At 40.0% G+C, this 24,632-nt stretch overlaps 5 protein-coding genes across 9 annotated transcripts; 3 read left to right on the top strand and 2 right to left on the bottom strand.

Annotated features, from left to right (window-relative positions):
- The first annotated feature begins 228 nt into the window (after positions 1-228).
- On the top strand, positions 229-4,775 carry idh3a (isocitrate dehydrogenase (NAD(+)) 3 catalytic subunit alpha). Of its 2 annotated transcripts, XM_084365391.1 has the most exons (12): positions 257-326; positions 657-713; positions 1,540-1,602; positions 1,731-1,814; positions 1,999-2,113; positions 2,288-2,475; positions 2,742-2,875; positions 2,968-3,070; positions 3,201-3,265; positions 3,649-3,733; positions 3,917-4,069; positions 4,158-4,775. In XM_084365391.1, the coding sequence occupies exons 1-12, from the start codon at positions 300-302 to the stop codon at positions 4,239-4,241; spliced, it is 1,158 nt and encodes a 385-aa protein (XP_084221517.1). In that variant the 5' UTR covers positions 257-299; the 3' UTR covers positions 4,242-4,775. The 2 variants fall into 2 exon arrangements, with proteins under 2 accessions (XP_084221518.1, XP_084221517.1); XM_084365392.1 differs by lacking the exon at positions 657-713 and having other exon boundaries at positions 229-326.
- Positions 4,773-12,266, bottom strand: acsbg1 (acyl-CoA synthetase bubblegum family member 1). Of its 2 annotated transcripts, none has more exons than XM_084365388.1 (15): positions 12,249-12,266; positions 10,643-10,740; positions 9,455-9,510; positions 9,014-9,282; positions 8,823-8,911; positions 8,556-8,676; positions 8,395-8,475; positions 8,162-8,311; positions 7,867-8,043; positions 7,598-7,779; positions 7,267-7,500; positions 6,125-6,342; positions 5,831-5,970; positions 5,483-5,729; positions 4,773-5,373 (listed from the first exon to the last, which is right to left on the bottom strand). In XM_084365388.1, exons 2-15 carry the CDS (start codon positions 10,687-10,689, stop codon positions 5,297-5,299), a joined length of 2,088 nt encoding a protein of 695 aa, XP_084221514.1. In that variant the 5' UTR covers positions 10,690-10,740; positions 12,249-12,266; the 3' UTR covers positions 4,773-5,296. The 2 variants fall into 2 exon arrangements, with proteins under 2 accessions (XP_084221514.1, XP_084221513.1); XM_084365387.1 differs by lacking the exon at positions 12,249-12,266 and adding an exon at positions 11,529-11,757.
- Positions 12,267-12,855: 589 nt separating this feature from the next.
- Positions 12,856-17,175, top strand: dnaja (DnaJ heat shock protein family (Hsp40) member A). 2 transcript variants are annotated; one of them, XM_084365390.1, is made up of 8 exons: positions 12,856-13,037; positions 13,320-13,464; positions 15,285-15,459; positions 15,572-15,676; positions 15,762-15,989; positions 16,094-16,324; positions 16,441-16,541; positions 16,650-17,175. In XM_084365390.1, exons 2-8 carry the CDS (start codon positions 13,333-13,335, stop codon positions 16,869-16,871), a joined length of 1,194 nt encoding a protein of 397 aa, XP_084221516.1. In that variant the 5' UTR covers positions 12,856-13,037; positions 13,320-13,332; the 3' UTR covers positions 16,872-17,175. The 2 variants fall into 2 exon arrangements, with proteins under 2 accessions (XP_084221516.1, XP_084221515.1); XM_084365389.1 differs by having other exon boundaries at positions 12,858-13,037; positions 13,316-13,464.
- rps27l (ribosomal protein S27 like) lies at positions 17,163-19,271 on the bottom strand. Its single transcript, XM_084365395.1, has 4 exons — positions 19,147-19,271; positions 18,405-18,513; positions 17,498-17,608; positions 17,163-17,395 (listed from the first exon to the last, which is right to left on the bottom strand). The coding sequence occupies exons 1-4, from the start codon at positions 19,150-19,152 to the stop codon at positions 17,367-17,369; spliced, it is 255 nt and encodes an 84-aa protein (XP_084221521.1). The 5' UTR covers positions 19,153-19,271; the 3' UTR covers positions 17,163-17,366.
- LOC311264494 (ras-related protein Rab-8B) lies at positions 18,528-24,543 on the top strand. 2 transcript variants are annotated; one of them, XM_084365394.1, is made up of 9 exons: positions 18,528-18,667; positions 19,938-20,031; positions 21,117-21,177; positions 21,268-21,328; positions 21,429-21,506; positions 21,617-21,706; positions 21,820-21,885; positions 21,983-22,033; positions 23,384-24,543. In XM_084365394.1, exons 1-9 carry the CDS (start codon positions 18,659-18,661, stop codon positions 23,477-23,479), a joined length of 606 nt encoding a protein of 201 aa, XP_084221520.1. In that variant the 5' UTR covers positions 18,528-18,658; the 3' UTR covers positions 23,480-24,543. The 2 variants fall into 2 exon arrangements, with proteins under 2 accessions (XP_084221520.1, XP_084221519.1); XM_084365393.1 differs by having other exon boundaries at positions 19,757-20,031.
- The last annotated feature ends 89 nt before the right edge of the window (positions 24,544-24,632 follow it).

The raw sequence follows: 24,632 nt of genomic DNA, 5'->3' as shown, positions 1-24,632 counted from the left end.
ATTTAGTTTTGTTTTTTCATTCAGCTCACTTCCTTAAATTTCACTCGGTGCTGATCCCGGAAGTCATCCAGAGAAGAGAATCGTGACTTTAACGTTGCTATGCGTGCAAAGTGTAAGAGCACAGTGACTCCTACAAAATAAGAGAAATCTCACACATTCTGACGTTATGTAATGTGTGAATGTATTAAATATGGGTTTATTTTGAAAGAGGAATCTCTTCAGAACGGAAATCCGCTTTGTGTTGTTGTTGCTAGCTTGACAAGGGCTGCTACTGCTGCATCGACCTTGGCTGGTTGAGGATGGCAGGGAAAGCGTGGAGGTCAGCTGTGAGTACGGCAAAAAATGTTCATAAGTACTGCACCAAACGCATGACATTGTGTTCATCAACTGAGTTGGTGCTCTTTGACTGTAGTTGACACGGTCAAAGACTGCAGGCATACCAGAGACAGCGTCTACCCAGCTAACTAGCTAGGCGCTAACGCATAGGCTACTTGTCTGTGGTTACTATAGCAACCTGACTTTTGATTGCTATGTAGCTAGCTAGCTATCTAGCTAGCTACATGTTCTCGTATGAAATACTGTCGTAGAAGTCACAACTGGTTGCTCAAGTTGCACCGTATTGCAACAAATGTCAATGAAATGTCCCTCATCTACAGATTCTTAATCTACTAAGAACATGGCTCAGTGGCAAGGATAAAATCAAGGCGCAGGAAGTAAGTTAAGCATACGTATTAAGCTAACTACAAGGTTGACTGTCCTTGCTGCAGTAGGAGAAGGGCTTGCTAGCGATCTCCCTCAGTAGCAGTGTTATTCAGATCTGGAATGGGCATTTTCTTTTTGCCACGTTTGCTAAGTCAGATCGCCTTTGCTATTGCATTTCCACAATTTCTGCAATTCAACCGAGCAAAGATAACCAAGTTATCTACTGCAAGCTACCGATTGTGCTTCAAAACTAGCGATGACCTCTCGCCTCACTTTTCATCTTCTGTACATTACAACATTCATTTCCTATCATGGTTGTCTTTGCCCTTGTTGCGGGCATTATGAGGTAGTATATGGGCCCTTAAGCCATAGGCTAATTAATTGGCGTATAGCCATATAGTTACACATATTATACTGAACTAGACACCATTAAACACATGTAACATGCTAGTTAAGGACTGATATTTCCTGCTGTGAAAACTGGAGTGTCTTTGTTCAGAATGTCCTTTGCAGATTTCCCCCAAAGTCATGCTTATCTATCTATCTATCTATCTATCTATCTATCTATCTATCTATCTATCTATCATGTACATGTAGAAACTCATCCCTTGCATGTTTCATGTAATTGTACTACTTTTCATGTCTCATGTACTTTCCTGGTCAAAAAAGATTACAGTTTTGCAGTTTTCCAGATCAAGTACTGTAAACATGAGAGTGCACAATTCTTGAATCATGTTCGCTACTCCGATAAGCTTTTCTCAATTCACATAACATCCTCATGCTGCGTGGACGTGTTTGATTTGTACCTATATAAATCTGATTATTTTTGATTGTCAGGTGTCATGGGTGGTTGGAGCTGTGAAGAAAGAGGCTCCACTGCCCAGGACGTTCACCCGTGGGGTATGTGCCTTTCCTTTGGAGCTACAGTAAAATTTCCCTCAAGATTTTGTGATCGCATGTGACTACCTGTGAAGTGCATAGTTATTGTTGTGTCACTGATTGTTACGTGTCTTTGTTCTGCCACACAGATTCAAACTGTTACTTTAATCCCTGGGGATGGAATTGGTCCGGAGATCTCCACTGCTGTTATGAAGATATTTGAAGCAGCTGAGGTTAGTTGTAGAGAAGCAGAACATCATTGTCCACCACGAACATTAACCAGCAAAAGTATTTATTAGTAGATAACACTTTATATCCATGACTCTAACAAAATCTGATCAAATTAGAATTCGTGTTTTCAAAACTGCAAGATGTAAAGTAATGTAGTGAACTAACATTGCTGTACTTTTGATCTAGGCTCCTATTCAGTGGGAAGAGAGAAATGTTACAGCCATCCAAGGACCTGGTGGCAAGTGGATGATCCCTCCTGATGCCAAAGAATCGATGGACAGGAACAAAATTGGCCTAAAAGGTTAACCTCCTTAAAACACCAATAAATTATCCTTTGTGTTGGAAAGAGTTTTTTCACAAATACTTAACCGATAAATAACTTTTCAATACAAACATGGCAATTCATTTGTGTCCCTCCAAAAAGCAGTTGGCGGGTGAACTCATAAATAATTTTGAATTACTTAACAAAATACAGGTCCTTTGAAGACACCAATAGCTGCTGGCCACCCATCTATGAACCTGCTGCTGAGGAAAACCTTCGACCTCTATGCCAATGTGCGTCCGTGTGTGTCCATCGAGGGCTATAAGACCCCCTACACTGATGTGAACCTGGTCACCATCAGGGAGAACACTGAGGGAGAATACAGTGGGATTGAACATGTGGTAAGACCCTTGTCCTCCGGTTGTTACATTTTACTGATTACAGTTTTATTCTTTTGACCTTTTGATAATATCCTCACTGAGTCAACATGTAGGAATATTTTTCATTTTCTGTGGAGCAAAACATCATATCTCAATAATCTTTTTTAGCTTCCCCGCTGTAGATGCCTTTTGATATTAAGTAATGTGATTGTTAGCATTTTGTTTTCAAACACTATTTATAGTTTACAGATTTTACCTGAATCTTTCTTGGACGTGTATATTTTCAGATTGTTGACGGAGTTGTACAGAGTATTAAGCTCATTACAGAGCAAGCCAGCCAACGCATCGCAGATTATGCTTTTGAATATGCCAGAAATAACCAGAGGGCTAGTGTTACTGCTGTTCATAAGGCCAATATTATGTAAGTTGGATTCAGTACACATTGTTTTTTTCTAATTTGTCATTTTAAAGTAATTTGTTAAATGGTTAATGGTTATCCTAATTTTTTTCTAGGCGCATGTCAGATGGGCTTTTCCTCCGGAAATGCAGAGAGGCTGCTGAAAAGCACAAAGATGTGAAATTCACTGAGATGTACTTGGATACTGTGTGCCTTAATGTAAGTCAAGTACATTAATTTGTTAAATGTGTCTAAGAAGGATAAGAGGCAATGTTTCACTTGAAAGTCTCACTTGCATATTTAACAATCCTAAATAATATAGTGGCTTTATTTTTACCTGTTTTAACAGATGGTACAGGATCCCACACAGTTTGATGTCTTAGTGATGCCAAATCTGTATGGAGACATCCTGAGGTAAGTTAGAGTGCATGTTCTCCATTAGCACCAAATAGAAACATATTTACTTTGCCAGAAAACACACATTTGGACATGCATATACAATACACACAATGCACATGTAAAAATGTATGTAGACCAGGCGAGTAGTGCTGACGGGAAGGATTCAACCAGGCCATATATTAACCTATATGATATGTAGCAATCACAAAAACTTTTCTTTAGGCAAAGTAAAGGTGATTAAAAACTTAATGCTGAAGATGACGTCGCAATAGCAGATAGCACTGACATTGTCTATATACAAAAGTATATATAAAAGTCATGTGTCTACATGCATGAAATCTTATTAGCAAGGTGAAAGTGTGCATGTAGTCTAAAGTTTACTGTGTTGACTATTACAGTGATCTTTGCGCTGGACTTATTGGAGGCCTCGGAGTGACTCCGAGTGGAAACATTGGCGCCAATGGTGTTGCCATATTTGAGTCGGTATGCTCTCTTTAATAATCACACTCCTTTTTCTTAAGTTTCCCAGTTACTCCCACGATTAAAGTACAAGTTGCGCAGTTTCAATTAATGGTGTGAGATTACACTTGCTTGTATTTCTTAGAAATTAGGTTTTCATAGAAATGTCACCGGCGATGATTGATTGTAATACATTTCTCCCAACAGGTTCATGGGACTGCCCCAGATATAGCAGGAAAAGACATGGCCAACCCGACCGCCTTGCTGCTCAGTGCGGTCATGATGCTGCGGCACATGGGCCTGCACGGCCACGCCAAGAAGATTGAAACTGCCTGCTTTGACACCATTCGAGACGAAAAGGTAATCTACTTGAGAAGAAAGTGAGACGTGCAGTTTTGATCACATGTTCCCACTCGGATTCATAATGCTTTTGTTATTTGTCTTCAAGGTTCGCACAAAGGACCTGGGAGGAAACTCAAAGTGCTCAGAATTCACTGAAGCAATATGTCAACGAGTGCGAGATATGAAGTAAAAGGATGCTAATGGGGCTGTGAGTTAATTGTTAGCGTCTTATCATCATGTCATGTCGTATCTGCACATTTTAAACCAAAATACGTATTTAAAAAAGACTCAGGAGTTTGAGATCCTGAATGTTTTATTTTTCTCTGCACACTCAGAAGCACTGTCTTAAAACTCTTGACCATCATTTAGTGTATGTGATACGCAATTTATGCCTGAACTGTTTATGTGGTGGTTGTTGTCTATTTATTGGCTATACTTGGCCTCTTGTCTAATGTATTTGACACTGTTGTTTCGATGTTAAAAACACAATCTGTAACCCCCATTATAAATCAAGAAACATTCAAAATTTATGTCAAACTCTTGTTTTTGGACATAGTTCAAATACATGTGGTTAAAAAATGCAGATTGGGGCTGTAATGACTTAAATATAATCAAGCTTCCGTACATGATATTTACCGATGTTTTGCAAGTCTTTTTTCATGTCATTCTGTTTTCCTCGAAGCAAATATCATGAATGTATAAAGAAAAATGAATATTACAATGACTTCTGAAATGCAAGACTTTTTATTCAGTGTTATACAAATGACTCTCAGGGGTGTCATAAGCCCTTTTAGCTGCTATGAGGTTGACCTGTGATTAGATTCCTGGTGAAAGTTGAGTTTTTATCTGAATTGGTGTAAACCATATACTGAATACCACCAAACATTTACACAAAATACGCAGTGAGATCCTGTAATGCAAGTAATGTAGCTGGTATGATTTTAAAGCAGGAAAAACAAATTGTTGACTAAAGACAAATATGAACTAAAAAGCACATATTTAAGCCTATGAGAAATGCATGAAAATGCTGTGACTTTGTGAAATTCTTAATATTGTATTAGCAAGTATTATTCACTATTTAAAACTTAATCTTGGTTTCCTCTTAAATATTAAAAATAAATAAATATAGTACCTCTATTCTTTATGCATTCTATACACAAAACACATATAATTAAATCCCATGCATGTCCACAAGAATGATGAGATATGCAGGTGCCACGTGATTCTCAGACAGTTACAGTCGCACTATTCTTGATATAAGTTCTCTACGACCTTCTGGTACATCTCCAACACGACGGGGCGCCGAAGCTTCATCGTGGGGCCTGGAACCAGATAACAATACAAGTCTCAAAATTGCGTAGCTTTTGATATGAAAAGCATAATTAATTTAGGAAAACATTGTCTACTGATTGATAGCTCTGCTAAATTTACCTAGCTCTCCTCCAGAAACAGAAAAGTCCTTTCTGAGAATCATCCACTTCTGTATGCGCTGGGCATTAGAGGTGGCAGCAGAGTTGACTCTGTTGATTCCATCTTGAATCGCCCGGTACACCTCTTTGTCTTCTCCTCCAATGATGTCGGACACTTTAGTTGCTTGGCTGCCGAGCTGTTTGCAGAACTCCACAGCCTCCGGGCTCAGCTCCTCTGTCGGTTCCATGGTTTCTGCATCACTACAGCACTGGAACACAGAATTCAAATCCTGGAATCTGACATTTTCCAACATAAATGACGACTAATTGTGAAAGCAGTTTCCATTATGTGGATATAAACAAAGATTACCTTGAGGGTCAAAAGCATTGACAAGAATTTCCTCTTGTCCCCTACGAGCATGGCACTGCTGATGATGGGCAACTCCTTCTTCACTGCTTCTTCGATGGGAACAGGGGGAACATTCTCCCCTCCAGCTGTGATGATCAACTCTGAACAAAGAGAGAGGACACCCTGACATTACAACTGCTTATGGCGTATAACAAAAATAATGGATCTTCTTTTCACACAAGGTGTGGGTCTGCAGTGACCTAAGAAAAGCAATATCCAATAAGCAATAATCCTTATTTGACCAGATAGCTCTACCTTTTATTCTCCCTGTGATGTACAAGAAACCCTCCTCGTCTATCTTCCCCAGGTCTCCAGAATGTAGCCATCCGTCTTCATCCAAAGCTTCCCTCGCTTTGTCTTCCATGTTCAGGAAACCCATGAAAACGTTACGTCCCCAAAAGCAAATTTCACCCGTCCCCTCAGAGTCGATGTCGGCCATTTTGTATCGACAGCCAGGCACCACCTTACCGCAGCTTTGACAGGGAAAAGGATTATCTCTGTTGGGTTGTATTCATAGCATTCAAAGCAATTAAAGGGTAACTTAGGTATTTTTCAGCCTGGACCCCATTTTCCTTAGTTTTTTATGTGTAAGTTACTAATGGCGACAACAATTTTTGAAAATGGCCAGTATTGAGCGAGATCACTGCAGCTACCAGCCGCGAAAGGTGCTGCAATGAAATCCCTCTGGGCAATTGCACACCATCAAAGTACATCAACTAAAAGTGCTTGTTTTTGCCATGGACAAGCAGTTGGTTATTTGTTATCTTAAGTGTCTGATCCCTACAGACATAGACCTCTGTGTTGAAGAATAGGGTCCTCTTTGTTTAACCAGAAACAGCTGCCAAATTGCTCTTGCCAAAGCCACCATATACAGAAACAGTCATTTTAGCATCATAAAACACACGTAATTCAAGCAGGAGAGAAAAAAATAAAACTCACTCTAATCTTCTTGGTTTATCTTTCCACTGTTTCAACAATCACCAGCTCTGGTTTGATCAAAATAAACCCTTAATTTAGGTGTTAGATGTGTAAATATCAGGACAAGAGCGTGACGGAGGGCGATGATAAAATTACTGTTTCTGCAAATGGAGTCTGGCGGCTTTGGTGAGAGTGATCTGGCGTCTGTTTCTGGTTAAATAAAGAGGATTTTACTCTTTGACAAAATGGTCTATCTTTGTCGGGATCCTTCCTGTCAGAGCCTGTCAGTGGCAAAAATAAGCACTTATATTGGACATTGGACACCTTTCGTGTTTTGTTCAGACAATACAAAAAAAGTGTCCCCATTGGTCACCTAGACACAAAACATGGAAAAATGGAGTCCAGGTTACAAAAATACCGAAGTAACCCTTTAAGCATATCATTTTTGAGATGCATTGTTACAGCCCTCTCATTTTTACCTTGGTAGTTTGTAAGCTTTGGGACCTGACATAAAGTGAGGTCCCGTGCTCTCACTCATGCCATATGCCTCATACAAGCAGATATTCAGGCCAAGGAAAAACTGCACAGTTTCACTGCTGATTGGTGCAGCTCCAGAGAAAAACTTCCGACAGCAAGACAGGCCAAGCTCAGCCCGAAGCTTCTGCAGCACAAGGCTGTCAGCCAGGGTAACGAGGAATGGTTTCTCATCCTCTCTGAATAAAAAATAAAATAACAATATGATCAAATCATCTCGCAGCAAAAATGCATTCATGTGTGTTGTTTGGTCGGTCACATTTCCACAGCTCTTACTTGTGCATATACTTCTGATTGGCTTCCAGAGTGACTGACATTGCCCATGTGATCAGCTTCTTCTTCAGATATCCACACTCACTAATGCCCTGTTTTATCTTCTCCATCATCTTCTCCCATACCCGCGGGACGCCCATGTGGGATGTGGGACAAACTTCTCGCAGTGTTGTCACCAGGCTTCCCTACAATGACATGATTTTGAATTTTTCTTTGAAAACTGCTTTAAGATATGCTTTTAACATTTGTGTGATCTGGGCATTTTTGTTTACCTTTAAGGCATCTGGCTGTGCAAAGTACACCAGCTCGCCCCACTGGATGCCCGTCCAGAGGTCATAGATCTGAGCAGCGATGTGGCTGAGAGGCAGGTAGCTCACCAGTGACTCCTGTTTAGTGTCGGCCGGCTGCATGTCCCCGGCCCTGCTTGCGTTTTTGGCAGTCCATGTGATCTGAATATTCATCACAGATTGAGACAGAAGCCTTGTTTACTTTGCTCTGGTTTCGCAACTCCCTCCACATACATAGCTGTAATGAGTACAGCTTAAAAATAGCCACACCAAAGCTTACATTGTCATGACTAAGCATGACTCCCTTCGGCTTGCCCGTGGTGCCAGAGGTGTAGATCAGAACGCAGCATTGATTGGCTCTCTGGCTGCTGATGATGTCATCCACTTCTTTCTCAGAAACATCCAGACCCAGCTCCATGAACTCCCCCCACTGTCCAAAAACAGCAACATGCAGCATCAGACCATGAGCTCCACACTGTGACCCCTATCATTTCATGTGGTGTCAGGACTTACAGAGTAAAGATTGGAGATCTTCTGCTGGGGTTCTCCACTGTACTGCACTATGGCTTTCAAATAGGGCAGTGTGTCACGTATCTGTGGTATCAAGAGTGAGAAATGTACCAATCGTATGTTTTGGATGTCGGCAGAACCTTTATATATTTAAGTAACAGTACCTGCAGGATTTTATCCAGTTGCTTTTGGTTTTCCACCACAATGATGTTGGCCTTGGAGTCACTAGCCACATACTGGCAAGCTTCTGGTGAGTTTGTGGCATAAATTCCCGTCATTATCCCCCTGTAGGAAGATTACAGGCCAATATAGAACAGCCTGTGTCAGATGTAACAATGATAGCAGCGGGATAACAACCACACAGTGCTTTTAGGCGCATATAAAGGCTGATTCAGGTGTAATGTTGTCTGGTTGAAATGTGTCGCTCTCACCCTGCCATGATGGCACCGACCGCAGAGAAGAACCATTCAGCTGAATTGAATCCTAGTATTGCCACTCCATGGAATCGCTCTAAACCAAGCTACACACATTAACACATTCATTTTGTCTGTTATCTTTTGCAAATCAAGGCCATTGATAATACTCAATAGTTGTCAGTTAGTTCTCTTTTTGTGTGATATACCTTTATGAAGCTCTTGGCTGCCCTCCTGCAGAACTGGTAGTACTCTAAGAAGGTTATCTTCTCCCAATTGTTGTTGTTCTTGCTGGCGAGGGCGTGCATGTTTCCATATTTTTCGACTGAGGCTTTGAATATTTGGTGAACTGTGACAGGCTCCTCAGGACATCCCTCATCTATTCTCAGTCTTACTGAGCCATGGGCGTCAGAAGTCCAAAGAGAAAGAGCCGGAGCAAGAGGTGTGCCGGCACACTCCTCTTCTATGTTTTTCTTTCCTGAGGTTAGAGAGAAAGCAAAAACAAATCTAGTCCTTCACACAGAGGAATAAAATGCACGATTGTACCCCTACCAGTATTTTTCAGAACCAGTGGGGTCTACTGAATGAAAGACTTCCAGCACCGCAGTGGACACCGACTCATTCAGCAGACCCATGTGCTTAAAACTTACCTACAGAGGCATATTCTTCCCTATCTGTCGACTCGTGTGCCATAGACTCCTGAACACTGAAACACACAGAGGAAACATGGGCTCCAAACAGCTCATATACACACTCCACCCTCACATTATGGCAACGGTTCGGGCTTTCATCACATGGGTCCTAATTTTCAGCTGCATTGTTTATCCAACACAATGTCAGGCTTTTGGCACAGCTAAAGGCCGCTTGCTTTGTTTGACAAAATATATTCAATGAGAGCTCAAAGGACTGCTCACTCTGACTCATAAACTATGATATTTAGTTTGATTTAACCAGAGAATTCAGAAGAAGAGCTGCCCAAAGTTGGCCCACCATAAGTTTCAAATCGGACCACCAGATGCTTCTAGAGAAAACAAAAATATAAATCAAAAGGTGCAATATGTAAGAATTTTAGTTCGAAACATTCAAAAACTAACTAAAATTATCCATTATCATTTTTTAAGAGGTATCTACTGAAGTTAGCATGCTAACCAGCTAGCCCTGGCCTGTCCTGGTCCTGTCCAATGTTGCTCCGGACCACTAGCTCCATTGCTACCCAACTAGCTAATGGTAGCCACGATCAGTAGCATTTTGCACTAACTCTGGTGAAATGCCAATCTAATTATGAATCCGACAGGTGGCAAATTCTTATATATATTGAATCTTTAAATTATTAGAATATAAATGTCTGTGCTATTTTATTTCTGTAAGAAAAATGCTCTTTTAATATGTAGGATCCCTAATTAATTTTTAGTTTTCACAATCCGATAAGAGTGACTCTGAAGTCAGTTGGGAACCTGGTACCATTTTGCATCTTAAAAATGCTACAATATGTGTCTGCTTTTGGCCCCACTTTAAAAGTTTCAGTTTTGGCCCTCCAAGGGAGAAAGTTTGGGCAAAAGTCTGCTCTAAGGAATACAGACTAACAAGAGAAGTGAAGTGATCAGGGACAAAACTTTGTGCAATCGTTGTCACATTAGTTTTTCATTGTCATGAATTTGCATACTAAGTGATGAAACTGGTTCAACTGAAAAGTTTTTGTAACCTATCCTAAATCTAAAATATACAGATAGATTGTCAACTTATGTTTAAGAGTATTAGTGAAGGCTGATGAGACTACACCGTCTCCCCAGCTTCTAGATTAAAGAAACAAAATGAGATCACTTTTATATGTTGCTGACCTTTTCTCAAGTTGATCACGTTCCTTCTCTTCATCTGGAAATTCCATCTTGTCAGTATGGTAGTCCTGGTAGTGAGGAAGTTACGCAGGTCCGAGCCTCTGGATTTGTTCAAAGGAGAAACTTTTCAAAATCTTATGTTCACTCTTTATAGCACCGCATGTACTTTTCATGAACGAGCAAACTAAAAAGACAAACAAGTTGAACTGCATGAAGTCGTGAATGGTTGCGAAACAAGTCAGAAAGTCCTCGTGAGCACTGCAATGGACCGATCGCTCAAGACCATGTCCAGAATTTAAATGAGTTCAATCTTTTCATATGTAAAACAGAGTGATTATAACCCTCCCTTAAATCTCACACAGAAAGGTAAAACCCAAATCATAACTCCATTTTAAGCTTTTACCAAGGACAAATATATCTGATGGAAATAATAAAAGCCTAGTCTTTGAGTTTAGTATTTCAAAAGTTTGATCTGTTGTGTTTAAGTGGCTCCTACACTACAATCTCAAGTAATTCAAAAAGTTGTAAAGGGCTCTAAAACTTTTAAAGCGGCACTATGTAGCTTTGGAGAAAAAATTCTAACTCAGAAGTTTAATATTTATAATATTAATGAGGTAATAATACAAACTCAAACTCACTTTTTTTCCCCATAACTGAATAAACAAGCTGTTCTCAGAGGAAAATAAGGTCACCAGAAAGGTGGCAGGGTCCGCCAAATATAAACAAAGTAAAACAGTATCGAATTGAGCTGTCATTTAAAGGTGCACTATGTAGTTTTGGGGAAGAAATTTTAATTTCAAGAGAAAGATCTTCCTTGACAGATTTTTGATGCTTAACAAAGTAAAACAACAAACTCTCTTCCGTTTCATGGCTGAATACACAAACTGACCTTAAAGTGGCAATCTAGAAGATTTCCCGAAGCTGGTATATTTTCATACCTCACTGCTTCCCAGATGTCCAGTGTCGCCTGTGTGATGTCAGTCAGTTGGCAGCTTTGCCACGCCTCCATAACATTTCATTTCATTCCATTCCTCCATTTCATCATCTGTCTTTTCTTTGTTTGTTCAGCCATGACCGTTAACTATATAACGTTAACCGTTTACTCCAAACGCGAGCAGAGACCAGGACAAACAAAACTGTCACGTTGCTTGGGATATTTTCTGGGAAGGTCGCCACTGACACCCATTGTACATCTTTGGTATTACAGCAAATGCCAACGGCTTTCATCAATGGGTCATAAGCTCAATCATCGTTGCGTTACCTCATTCGGCGATAGATAGTGACTAAACAGATATTTATTTACATGAAAATCTTCGAGATCGTCACTTTAAAGGACAACATAATTTTATACTGTTTTACTCTGTTTGTATGTGGTGGACCCTGCCACCTGTCTAGCTTCAAACAGTGTTCTGGACCTTATTTTCCTCTGAGAACAGCTTCTTTATTCAGTTATGGAAATAGTTTGTAATATTACTTCAATGTTATAAAAATTCTGAGTTTGAATTTATCCTCCAAAACTACCTGCTTATTCTGATTAACATTGCACTTCTCTAACTTTTTGTTTTCTGTTCCCTCAAGCTACAAGCTGTGTCACTCTCTCACTGCCCACCCTCTATAGCTTCCTCTCCTTTCGTTCAGGCTCCCCCCTGATGGGCCACGGGCCCCTGGGATCTGGATCGTCATACCATGGCATCCACTGGATCATTGCTCTCCTCTGTATTACTATCTCCTTATATCTGTATTTCTGTAAATCTGACGCCTCTTCACTCGGTTCCACGGTGGAGAGGAGGTTGTGTGGCCCCGGCACCACCTGACGATGCTCAGTCGTCCTCCTGGATCTACACACTTGACATATATTATACTGTATCAGATACTCTGTCATGGCAATTTGTACATTGTGATTTTGTTGTTCTCTCTCCTGGGAGAGCGATCCCTCCTCTGCGGCTCCTCCTGAGGTTTCTTCCATCTTTTCTGTTGAAAGGTTTTTGGTGATTATGATTTTGGACTATATAAATAAAATTGATTTGATTTATTTATCTTGTTTGTTCAGACAGTCAATGAGGATCTTTCTCTTCTGATTAAAAAATGTCTTCCCAGAAACGAGGCTCCACCTCGTGCACCTTCAGCACAGCTTCCTTATGAGCACTTTTCGACACTAAACCCAACCATACACCGGTGTAACGCGCTGGTGTGACTGCCTCCAGCCCCCCTCCCTCTTCACTCCTCCTGCCTGTATGTTTTTTCACGCAGGTCCAGCAGCCAACGACACATCCGGCGGCCCCTCTCTCCTCAGAGCTCTCCAGAAAGTTCTGCACTGCTGTGGAGCGGCTATAAGACCCAGCCATCTTCCTTCCTTCACCGGCCACACAGGCGAGCACTCGGATAGCGATAAGACGTGGTAAGTGGGTGAATTTGAAAGAATATTTCGCCGTATGACACGTAAATACGAGCGGTTTCATTCAGACGTTTGTTAACCGTTAGCAGCTACGAGCGTGCCAGGAAACGTCTTTAAATGCTGCCTTCAAGGACCTCATGTCGTCCGTACGAGGCTGCCTTACCATGTGGCTAATGTGAACTTTGTTATTTTAAGCTACCAGTAGCATCGACGTTAATAGCACGCTACCGCTTCATCTAACTTCAGGTGCTAATGTGTTTTATTTTGTTGTTTTTTTTAAGCTAGCTAGGCTGTCACCATGGTCCACGAAACGGGTTACTACGATCTCCTGGGTGTCAGCCCCAAAGCCACACAGGACGAGCTGAAAAAAGCCTACAGGAAGCTGGCCTTGAAATATCACCCCGACAAGAACCCCAGTGGCGGAGACAAGGTGGGTGAAGCTACATTTAGCATTAGAGGCCGTTAGGGTGTCTGTGTAGCCGTTTATGGACCGATGGAAACGGCCTTTGCTAATTTTAAACAGCACGCCCGGCCCGGTTGAATTGACAGCAGGAACTTTCTGGAAAGATCCAGCTCTTGTGTTGGAGATGCAGGAGGACACGCCTCAGGACACGATGTCAGGAGGCTGTGAGGTTAAATATGTTAAAATGAAATAAATCAAGTGGTCATTCACTTTCCTTTTTAAGGACTGTGCCTTCCCACTTGAGGGCTTGGGTTGATGAATTTGGTTTGACAGATGTCAGCCATCTGCAAACTCACTGTCATACTATGAAATATGCTGAATTTTTTTTTTACAACTTTATACTTCAACCCCACTGTATCTTAGAGACAGATGCTGTACTTGTCACTGATATGGTTGTTTCAGGGCCAATAATGATATGAATGTTTGTGATCAGCTGAAGGATGAAGTGTTGCTTTATGGGTTGACAAATTCTCCTACTTAAGATTAATGAACTCTTACAAAACCCCCATGGATTAGCTGGAAAATACAGTGTCACAACTCTTAAGACAGGCTGCTTTTCTGAGCTGACATTTAAAAAGATAATGTGGCTCTCACAGGACACGTATGAGCTTATAGAATATGATGCATTGCTGTAGATTAAACTACTCGACAGTATATAAAGTAGTTTAAATTAGCTAAGTTTTAAACTAGACCAGAACATTTCAAGATACCCTTTAATACCTGTTTAGACTTAAAAATTGTGGTAATACTTGCACTTAAGTAAAGGACATGAATGCTTCTCCTAGAGCCCTATTGATATTATTGTTTGACATCACAGCTATAGCACTATCAGTGTATACGTTGTCCAATATGTGCTGATATTGAAATTTAGTTTTATACAGAACTTAATGCAGAAGAATATGCTTAGGGTAACCTATTTTATTATATTATTTTGAATTACTAAATTCCCAGTTTACCTAACGTAAATGTTTCCCTGGTCAATGTATTATACTTTAAAATGTCCTTTCTCTGTTAGGTTTATTAGGTCATTGCATTAAAATGTGTGTTTATGTATACACTACTCACAAAAAGTCAGCGATGTTTGGCTTTTGGATTCAATTTCAGAATGCACGTAAAATGCACTATAACCTTTACAGGTGAACTTCAGTTAACCTTCTCTAAACTTTTGAATGCACATGTCCAATTGTTCAATGTTTCTGTACTTTTTGAATAACATGCTGTTCTGTAACAAGGTGATTAACCGAGAAAATCACAACACCTGTCTGATTTAGTGGTTCAGTTGTAATTGAACCTCTAAATGTTCTGGTTCAATGACAATTTGTATTCAAACAGTCCTCTTCATCATGATGTTCAAATTTCGACATCATCACTTTAAAATTGATCAAGTTATTGAGACGTTGAGATTTTTTGTTGTGGTATAGCCACCACTGTTAGCGCTTGTTTGAGATAAAGAAATTACCATTACATCCTTCTACTTAAATGCCCTGCTTTCATGGTAGAATATCATGAACATAGAAGAACAATAGAAAAGAATAGCATGAACTTTTTATGGGATATTCTTGTCAAATATCCCTAACTTTTTGTGAGTAGCGTATATTCTCTGTATACAAGAATATTGATATCCTAATTTATTTACTCCCTAATATTGGTATCGGCAACAAAAGTCCAGTATTGTTCGGACTCTTAACTTCTTTCACCACTGCTTACTGAAAAGCTTATGAATGCTTTAAATGCTGTCTTGTTTTCACAAGTGACTTAATGTTTTTTTAATTCTTTTTTTGCCACAGTTCAAGCACATATCTCAAGCATATGAGGTGCTGTCGGATGCAAAGAAGAGAGACTTGTATGACCAAGGAGGGGAACAAGCAATCAAAGAGGGAGGTATGGGTGGAGGATCTTCCCCGATGGACATTTTCAACATGTTCTTTGGAGGTGGAGGAAGGATGCAGAGAGAGAGAAGAGGTATATATTTTCTTACAGTGTTTTAAGTAATCTAGTAGCAGGTTGAGTTGATATATTCAAATACCCATAGCTTATAACTTTTTAACTTAAATGTATCTGCTTTTCTTTGTAGGTAAGAATGTTGTCCACCAGCTCGGTGTCACACTGGATGAGATTTACAAAGGCGCCACCAGGAAGCTTGGACTTCAGAAGAATGTAATTTGTGAAAAATGTGACGGTACGTAGTGTTGTTGTTTATTAATCCCACATATAATAATTGTTGTAAAAAAGTACAGTAAATGACATTATCCTCTTTTTAACAGGTTATGGTGGTAAGAAAGGTGCCTTGGAGAAGTGCTCAAGTTGCAAAGGTAAAGGAGTAACAATCAGAGTGCAACAGATTGGGCCAGGCATGCTTCAGCAGATCCAAAGCATGTGTGCAGACTGCCAGGGACAGGGCGAGAAATTTAACTCAAAGGACCGCTGCAAGAACTGCAATGGACACAAAGTAGAACGGAAGAAGAAAATAATTGAAGTCCACATTGACAAAGGTGCGTTCTTTTTTCTTTTACATGATACTCATGTTTAAAATGCATTAAGTGGTATACATGTATTATGCAATGCAAATGTAACTAAAGATAAATGTGTTGTGCAGGTATGAAAGATGGTCAGAGAATTACATTCCAAGGAGAAGGTGACCAGGAACCAGGACTAGAGCCCGGGGATGTAATTATTGTGCTGGATCAGAAGGACCACGATGTTTTCCAGAGACAAGACAATCATTTGGTGATGAAGATGAAAATCAAACTTGTTGAGGCCCTGTGTGGTTTCAAGAAGACCGTTCAGACATTAGACAACAGAACGCTCATCATCAGCACACAGCCAGGTAGTTGACTGGGATCAGCTTGTTTGGGTTTTTTTTTGGTAGACAATATTTAACTTTGGTAGACAGTATTTGATATATAACTCAAATTTCATGAAGGTCTGTCTGTGTATCAACAGGTGAAGTAATAAAGCACGGTGACGTCAAATGTGTTCAGAATGAGGGCATGCCACTTTACAGAGATCCGTGTGATAAGGGAGAGCTTTTCATTCATTTCGAGGTAAGACTATTCGCAAAACATTTCACCGGTGGGCCACAACCCAGGATTTTAATCTTTGTCAGAGTCTTTGTTGTGCATAATTAAGGATAATTGTCATTTATCCTGCAGGTGGAATTCCCAGATAAGGACTTTCTCCCAGAGCACCTCATGTACCAGCTGGAAAGACTGCTTCCTCCCAGGGAGGACTTGATGATCACTGATGACATGGAGGAGGTGGAGCTCAGTGCTGTGGATGTGCAGTCACAACAGAGAAGCCGCAGTAGAGAAGCTTATGATGAAGACGATGACGACGACGGTTCCAGAGGTGGAGTGCAGTGTCAGACACAGTGATCAAAGTCTGTGATTAGAAAAATGTTGTAGAGCATGTGGGTTTTTTGTTGTTGGACTGTCCTGGCATACAAATATGCAAGTGGTGTACTCACAAATTCATCAGAACTGTGTTTTAGTGTTCTTGTCTTATCTGTTCACTATTTAAAATCAGTCTCTTTTATATGTTTATGTTTCCCAAGAAATCAATGGCACAAATGCTTTCTTTTCATTCAGACATGTATGCTTTCTGTGAAGGTAATTTCAGTTGTGACAAACATTTTGGTTATTTCTCAATAAAACTACCATGATGCCTCAACTTTAACAACAGCTTTCTTTTATTGACTTTTCACCTTTAGTATTTTTGCATATTACAAATGTTGTTAGTTCTTAAACGTGTCTTTAAAGTTGAACATCTGTACAGTGACAGAACCTGTCATTAGTGAATGTACAACTACATTGTAATCAATGGAAACTTAAGGGCTTAATTACAGACATGATTAAGTGTGTAATTCCTCTTTAATGTTGCTTCCTCCTGAAAGAACAGCCTGTAAAGAAAAAATTTAAATGAATTAGCCTTATCAGTTGGTGCTACTTTGCTCCATCCTCTTGACATTACGTATAGCACTAGCAATAATCAAAAGTTTTACCCTCTGTCAGTCTGGCCTTTCCTCCTTTTGGCTGGCACAACACGGTTGAGCATCCCACACAGAGCACCACAGTCTGTGCATGGCTGAACATGGTGGTGATCTTGTAGCAGCCTGCAATTACATAGGATTAAATACAAAAACAATAAGAGCATTTCACTCCAGTTTTTTCTCTTCATTATCATGCATGTGTGGCCTAACAAATTGCCTAAAATACTGCTTCTGTACATTTATTCTTGCATGTAGCACATGTTCATATGGACCATGCATTCATACATTTTATTTCCTCTGTTTTCCCGTGATAACGAGTTAATTTAATTTGTTTTCTCGAGATCTTGAGTTATTATCTCGAAATAAAAACTGCCGTTTTCCCGAGATAACGGGATAATTTTCTTGAGATCTCGAGATAACGATATAATTAATTTGAGATCTCAAGATAATGACTGTGATATGATAGGCCTGAGATTATGGAGACGCCCGGGACCTCGTAGCTGGTCAGCTTTGTAGTTAACAACAACATCAGGCTCACTTCAATTGTGCCGCCGATATAGCTGAAGCCTTGCTAACCGTCTTTTTAGATTACGCACACTAATGTGTATATTATCTGTAATAGCAAGGCACAATGCTATTTCAGCCTGTGTCAGGCCTTGATTGAAAAGATATGTGACGCAGTGATCGATATGCTCCTGCTCCTCTGACATTGCTACACTGAATGATGTTTCCTGCAATGATTTAATATACTACACTATTGTTTTGTTTTCTCAAGATCTCAAATTAATTCTATCATTATCTCAGGAAAACAAAGTTTCGTTATCTCGAGAAAATTATACTGTTATCTCGGGAAAACGGAGGAAATAAAATGTATGAATGCATGGCCCTTTAGGGCTTCCGTATGTTCAAATGGACTTACCTGGGCACTTCACATCCATAAAGTAAGAGTTAGGAGTCTGAACAAGTCGTTTCTTCTTATGTTGTCTTCTCTCATGGTCAATAGTCGGGTGGAGGAGGTCTTTAGCCAGCTAGAAGAAATTAAAAAAAGAATAAATAAAAGGCAGAGGAGATATTTAATGAGATGGTTCAAATCAGTGCAAGTCTTTTGTAACGATATTGTTTCTGATCTCACCATCACTTAGTCTTTTTAATAACCACAACGACACTGAAGTGATGCACAAGGTAGGTGGCCATTTCTTATCTTTTTTAAATCTAGCGTTAAACTTTTACACATGGCAAAGAAGTCCAGATATTAGCTTACGTTTTAGCGACACATTACACGATGGATAAACACTGTAAAACAAGTTTACACCCGGTACATGTCCCACAAAACTAAAAAAAAAACGGGCCTTCGGTCGAAAAATATTTGCAGGTACAGGCTATTTCTTGGGCCGAAACTACTCCGCCACAACTCGTATCTCACACGCGTTCGATGCGGTTGCGTTTCAGCAAGTAGTCGCCACCCGACATGTCCCGAGCTAGCTAACTTTCTCTCCATGTGCTGCTGCTGCTACGTAGCAACAACACAACTTAGAGGTCTCAGACCGAGGGCTCAACTGCACCGTCCGACGGCGGACAGTCGAAAATAACACCACTGACAGCTGACAACGCTGTATATGAACTCAGTTTAAGCAAATCGGCATAAAAACATTGTAACTTACAGGCATTTTCACTGTGCTAGGCTGGCTTTCCTGCGCATACGTGGTGCTAGTGGAACAGAAACTGTGCAGCAACAGGAACTGTCAGACCTGAGGGGCTGAGATACCCCTGAACACACCATGAGCAGGATGTTCAAACAGAAAACAAGCACTGCCTTCAGTCAAGCTTTGCACAAAGTTAGATAAAAAGATAAAGATAATCCTGGTGTGGATCCAAGTATTATTAAAAATGAATTGTCAACATAGAGGGTCTCATAGTTGATGATATTTGCCATTTTCTCATTAAGTATTTGTAAAAATATGTGTTCATTACAAGGTTGATTTTTTGTTTGCTTTTTGCAAATATAGAGATTTTCACGACATTTTTCTGCATCTTATGGTATCAAAATTATAACAAACCGTTGAGCATTAGGCTTTTGCAAACCATTTTTGACACATAGGAGCACGGAGTGGGTCCAGATGAGGTTACAAACATTTGTGTGCGTGTATGCCTTTGTGTTTTCTTTTCAAATCATCATCACCGGGAGAACAGACCCCTCAGACACACACATTAATCTATGGTAAGTGGCAGTCCCCTCATCAGAAATAACGAAACTTGTCTAACCCGCTTTAGACTACACGGACCATAATGCAAAGCGAGGCGTGGCGTCACTCCTCTCGGCACCGGTCTGCTACCAGCCTGCCACAGACAGCTGAGGACTTCCAGACAGGAGATCCCGGCCTTATTACATTGTCGAAACGTTGTGCTCTCCAGTGTGTTTTAAATGGCGAAAACGTACGATTATCTGTTCAAGCTGCTGCTGATCGGAGACAGCGGAGTCGGTAAGACATGTCTGCTGTTCAGATTCAGCGAGGACTCCTTCAACACCACCTTCATATCCACAATAGGTGAGTGCCCGGCAGCAGCAGCCGCCCCTCTGGATAGATCTGACATCATGCATGCTCATATGAACAGAGCATAATTATTTTTTTGCTTTGCACTGGTGTTGCTCAATATGTAGTCGTAGTTTTAGCTATTTGGAAGTAATTATATTATATTATACATACCCACGTTGTTTAAAGGGGCAGTGCTGCATAAGAGCAAGACAATGGGTCTGAGAGACAGATTCTAATGATCTCCTGTCCTTGATGGCTCATCGCCCGCCAGTAAGGTTAAATATGAGATCAAGAGATGTTAGACCTCAGGAAACATTATTTAAATGTTGTGTTCCTTATGGAATTGTTATAATATTGTTATAACCTTCATAAAGCTCTGTAGTGCAGCTTAATGCAGCTGTTGATTTTGCTGTGACTTTGAATGATGTCCTGCAACAACTTGACATAGGATTAAAAGTCTTAGGAGTTTGTTTGGTTAACAAAGCGCCTGGTTTGTAAGGTATGCGAAAAATGTTTTATCATATGCAGCAAGGGTTGCAGAGATGGTTATTGTTCTGTGAAAATCTCATACTGTTGCAACTTGGGGTAGACTGATTATCAGCCGATATCAGGGCCGATATTCATCATTTTTCTGTCAGATTGCCGATAAAAAATGTAAAATGTGCCACTTTGGCTCTGATGCAGTATCCTCTCACTCAATATCCCGCCCACAACAATATCTGATTGGTAACATGTCATAATTAATATCCTATAAACACTGAATAATCTGAATCTGCAAAGTAACTAGTAACTAAATTATCAAATAAATGTTGTGGAGAGGAGGTTTAAAGGAGCAGTAAATGGAAATACTCATGTAAAGTACCTCACAATCGTACTTAAGAACAGTATTTGAGTAGATTGAATTTAGGTCAATTTCATCTCTGGTTGATCTAAATTTTGACACAAATATTTTCAGTTTTACTGCAAATGAAAATCAGTCCCAAATATCGGTTATCAGTCTCCTTGAGATATCGGTCGACCTCTAGTTGCAACCTTACATGTCACTAATCAATGCAGTAAGCATCAGTCTCAGTCTGTGTTTGTTTATTCAAATGCAGGAATAGACTTCAAAATCAGAACAATCGAGCTGGATGGAAAGAGAGTCAAACTTCAAATTTGGTGAGTACAATTTATAGGTGTTTTTCTCTTAAAAAAAGTATGTGACACAAATCAGCCTGTTAACCATTGAAGGTAATTTGATGTTTTCAGGGACACTGCAGGGCAGGAGAGGTTTCGCACCATCACTACAGCTTACTACAGAGGAGCCATGGTAAGTCTGCGCTTCATGCTACACGTCCTCCTCGTGAATTTATCTCATAAATCACGTGGTCTGGGATCTTGTTTGTGAGGATGACTGTTTCTCTTCACAGGGCATTATGTTGGTGTATGACATCAGCAATGAGAAATCCTTCGAAAACATAAAAAACTGGATTAGAAATATTGAAGAGGTGAGCTCTGAAATGAATATTTGCATAAAATGAATTTATTCATGTTAGAAGTTGCTGTTTGACAGTGTTGCTGTGTACTGAGGCATAATGAGTCTTTGTACTTCTCCCAGCATGCCTCGTCTGATGTGGAGAAGATGGTCCTGGGTAACAAATGTGACATGACTGACAGGAGACAGGTGTCCAAAGACAGAGGTGAAAAGGTGAGCCTCTGCAGCCAGTCATTACTGATAAGCAGTCTCAAACACACAGAAATCCTGTGCACTTTTCCAATTTGCATTGAGTGACACTAACATCGTATTCTTATCTTACTCAGCTGGCAATTGATTATGGAGTTAAGTTCTTGGAAACCAGTGCAAAGTCTAGCTTAAATGTGGAAGAGGTAAGCAAAAATGTTTTAACCCTGAAACTAACATTATCACACGACTGATAAATACCGTGTCTATATTAACATTCTGTTTGTTTTTCTGTCATTCTAGGCTTTTTACACAATGGGAAGAGACATATTACATAATCTGAGCTCAAAGACAGTAAGTGGATACGATAATCTTATAACAAATGCCAAGGGTGTAATTTCTAATGAGGATCGACGGGACATGTCCCTCTCATTTTACAAATCTGTTCTGTCCCACCCTCTTACAGCTTCAGTTTGATTTGAACACTGAAATCTCTTGAAACAGTCGTCTTACTTTCCAGCTGCCTGGAGCTGATAAAAATGTTGATATGCTCATCTAGGTTGCTTTCACTCACAGCAATCAAGCTATGCAAGCAGTAGCGAGTGCCATGCAGACTTTCTTTACCCTGCGCTACACTACAAAAAGACTTCTCATAGACCTGCAGGCAGTTTGTATCTGAGATGACTGCAAGCAAGAATATAGACTGTGTTTGTTTGTCGTCGGTATTCTCCTAAAAAGATGCAGGAATTGAACATCCTTCAAACATGAGGCAATAGAGGACTTGGTAATATGCATATACACTGTTCAACATAACATGTGAGCTCTCTATTATGAAAACCAAATGTTTTAAGTGACATTAGTGTATTAATAGTACTACAATGGATATATAATTTCTATTTTTTAAAATCCTGATTATGAGTTTAATTATAGCGTTATTTGCTATAAATAGCACCCTTTACTTGTGAAACAACACGTTCGCCCTTTACACAGACTGACAGATTTGGTATCAGCATGCGTCCTGAGTGATCCGATCACAAGCGGTCAGCTCTAAGTACAAGTGTGAACACCCTCAAGACGTATTGATATTTGAGATCCAATCATTGAGACCACAATTAAAGGTGGAGAGGGCCACATGTGACCACACGTGTCCTGGGCCACAATGAAGGACCACACACTTTGTAAAACTTTGCTACAAGTTGTTTGAACACATTGTTTCAACTGATTTCATCATTTACCCTAGATTTATGAAAGAAGACATGTTATTGTAGCATTTAAGAAATAAAGTAAACTGTAAACAATGTAGGCAACTTCTTTGTTGTCCGCTGAGACGTCCCCAGAATCGCTCAAGTTTGTTAGTTGTGAAGTAACAAGAAACTTTGTGGAACTTTGTCTACAACAAATTCTTAAATAGTTGGGCCCTCTCGTTAATTTCGCAAATGTTATTGATTCTATTTCTTTATCTGTTTAAAAACATATTCATTTGTTCCAATGACGTATGTGTTTATTGGCATATAAAAGGAAGTGAAGTGAGATAAAATGTATGCCAGAGACGCATGTTAATGCCAGGTGTAAACTGACGGGCGTAAAGCTGTCCACTTGTGATCGGATCACTCACCAAATGTGAACAGCATCTAAAAGTAAAAGCCCTGATTGTTTAATCTTGTTCTGACAACATTTCTCCACTATCTTATCTCTCCTTGCCAGACTGACAACAACAATGCCGGAGGATCAGGCAAACCAATCAAGATCACAGAGAAAAAGTCGAAGAGAATAAAATTCTTAAAGTGCTCGCTTCTCTAGGCGGCTCACCCCTCTCCAGTGTGCACGGCTCTAGCTTGACTGTTTTGGAGGGTTCCTGCCTCCCGGACGTCCTCGCAGCAGCAGCAGTGGTCATACTCAGAGGGCCTTACACTGCCAGCTGAGGTTCACAGGTTCATGAGTGGTTGAGATGCCATCCTAATCTGCTGTCCCGAGGAGGATAAATGAGGAATGAGGCCTGATACTTTATGTCCGCTCATGCAAAAGACTTGTGCGTGATCGCCAGCATTGGTTTGTAGCTGGCCCTGCAGAGTCTGCTCACAGGAGGCAGTGATTCTGTTGGCATATATATATATAATACCTCTGTTTGATCTCATGAGAATATCTAGATTACACATAGTTGTCTTACAATTGGGGAAAAAAAATTAAGATTCTTTCATAAAATGTAGCATTGTTTTATACACACTACCTATTGTCATATTTACTACTGCGATGCTGCCAGATAGACATATCAAGTCTCAGCATTGATTGTATTTGTATGTGTATTTCATGTATATTAATATGCCTCTGTAGCACTGGCATCATCTCTATTTGTTCATCTGTGCCTAGAGCGAGTCACAGAATTGTGATGGAAAGACAAAAATATGTATGAATATAACCCATTTGTATTCTTTTTAATGCAACCTTTATTTATACAGGTTCTCTGTGTCAAAATGAAAAAAATGAAGAGGTTGTTTGTTTCTTGGGAGCTGTACTTACTACATATTGTTATGCGATTGTCAGTATTTGCATGAAAGCTGTAGAGATACCTCAGAGTGGATCATTGTTAAGCACATTTTACAGTATCTAAAAAGAAAAATGTTTACAGAAAGTATTTGAAAGTGTCATTCGTATAGGAAGTTCATGTTTTTGCCGTTTACATTGTGGATATGCCAGCACAACGAGCTGTTGTGTTTATACTTTATTTTCACCTTATACTGTGGACATCCAACAAGTTCCTTTGACATCTCCAACATTAAAACACAATGACTGGGGAAAGCTGTAATTTTACGATACTGTATGTTACACCAATGAAAAGAAAAGACAGTAAAGAAAGTAGATATTTAGAGAGAGTTCTGTTGATTTTTTTTATACGCTGCACTGTGACTTAAAGTATTAGCGTTTTGTAATGATTTTTCATTGCTGTCATTGTATT

Source organism: Pagrus pagrus, assembly GCF_965226575.1.
Source record: "Pagrus pagrus genome assembly, chromosome: 10".
Lineage (NCBI taxonomy): Eukaryota > Metazoa > Chordata > Actinopteri > Spariformes > Sparidae > Pagrus > Pagrus pagrus.
Note: the sequence above shows the minus strand (reverse complement) of the source record. Positions and strands in the feature narration are given on the sequence as shown.

Excerpts from the sequence above, each read along its gene's own strand:
- idh3a (XM_084365391.1), top strand. The coding sequence starts at position 300 with ATGGCAGGGAAAGCGTGGAGGTCAGCT. Across the intron at positions 714-1,539 it reads ATAAAATCAAGGCGCAGGAA|GTGTCATGGGTGGTTGGAGC; the intron begins GTAAGTTAAGCA and ends TTTGATTGTCAG. Across the intron at positions 1,815-1,998 it reads AGATATTTGAAGCAGCTGAG|GCTCCTATTCAGTGGGAAGA; the intron begins GTTAGTTGTAGA and ends CTTTTGATCTAG.
- acsbg1 (XM_084365388.1), bottom strand. The coding sequence starts at position 10,689 with ATGGAATTTCCAGATGAAGAGAAGGAACGTGATCAACTTGAGAAAAG. Across the intron at positions 7,780-7,866 it reads CACAGCCAGATGCCTTAAAG|GGAAGCCTGGTGACAACACT; the intron begins GTAAACAAAAAT and ends ATGTCATTGTAG. Across the intron at positions 5,374-5,482 it reads TGTTTCTGGAGGAGAGCTAG|GCCCCACGATGAAGCTTCGG; the intron begins GTAAATTTAGCA and ends ATCTGGTTCCAG.
- dnaja (XM_084365390.1), top strand. The coding sequence starts at position 13,333 with ATGGTCCACGAAACGGGTTACTACGATCTCCTGGGTGTCAGCCCCAAA. Across the intron at positions 13,465-15,284 it reads ACCCCAGTGGCGGAGACAAG|TTCAAGCACATATCTCAAGC; the intron begins GTGGGTGAAGCT and ends TTTTTGCCACAG. Across the intron at positions 16,325-16,440 it reads CATCATCAGCACACAGCCAG|GTGAAGTAATAAAGCACGGT; the intron begins GTAGTTGACTGG and ends GTGTATCAACAG.
- rps27l (XM_084365395.1), bottom strand. Across the intron at positions 17,609-18,404 it reads TATGGATGTGAAGTGCCCAG|GCTGCTACAAGATCACCACC; the intron begins GTAAGTCCATTT and ends ATGTAATTGCAG. Across the intron at positions 17,396-17,497 it reads AAAGGCCAGACTGACAGAGG|GCTGTTCTTTCAGGAGGAAG; the intron begins GTAAAACTTTTG and ends TTTTCTTTACAG.
- LOC311264494 (XM_084365393.1), top strand. The coding sequence starts at position 19,908 with ATGGCGAAAACGTACGATTATCTGTTCAAGCTGCTGCTGATCGGAGAC. Across the intron at positions 21,178-21,267 it reads AGAGTCAAACTTCAAATTTG|GGACACTGCAGGGCAGGAGA; the intron begins GTGAGTACAATT and ends TGATGTTTTCAG. Across the intron at positions 21,329-21,428 it reads CTTACTACAGAGGAGCCATG|GGCATTATGTTGGTGTATGA; the intron begins GTAAGTCTGCGC and ends TTCTCTTCACAG.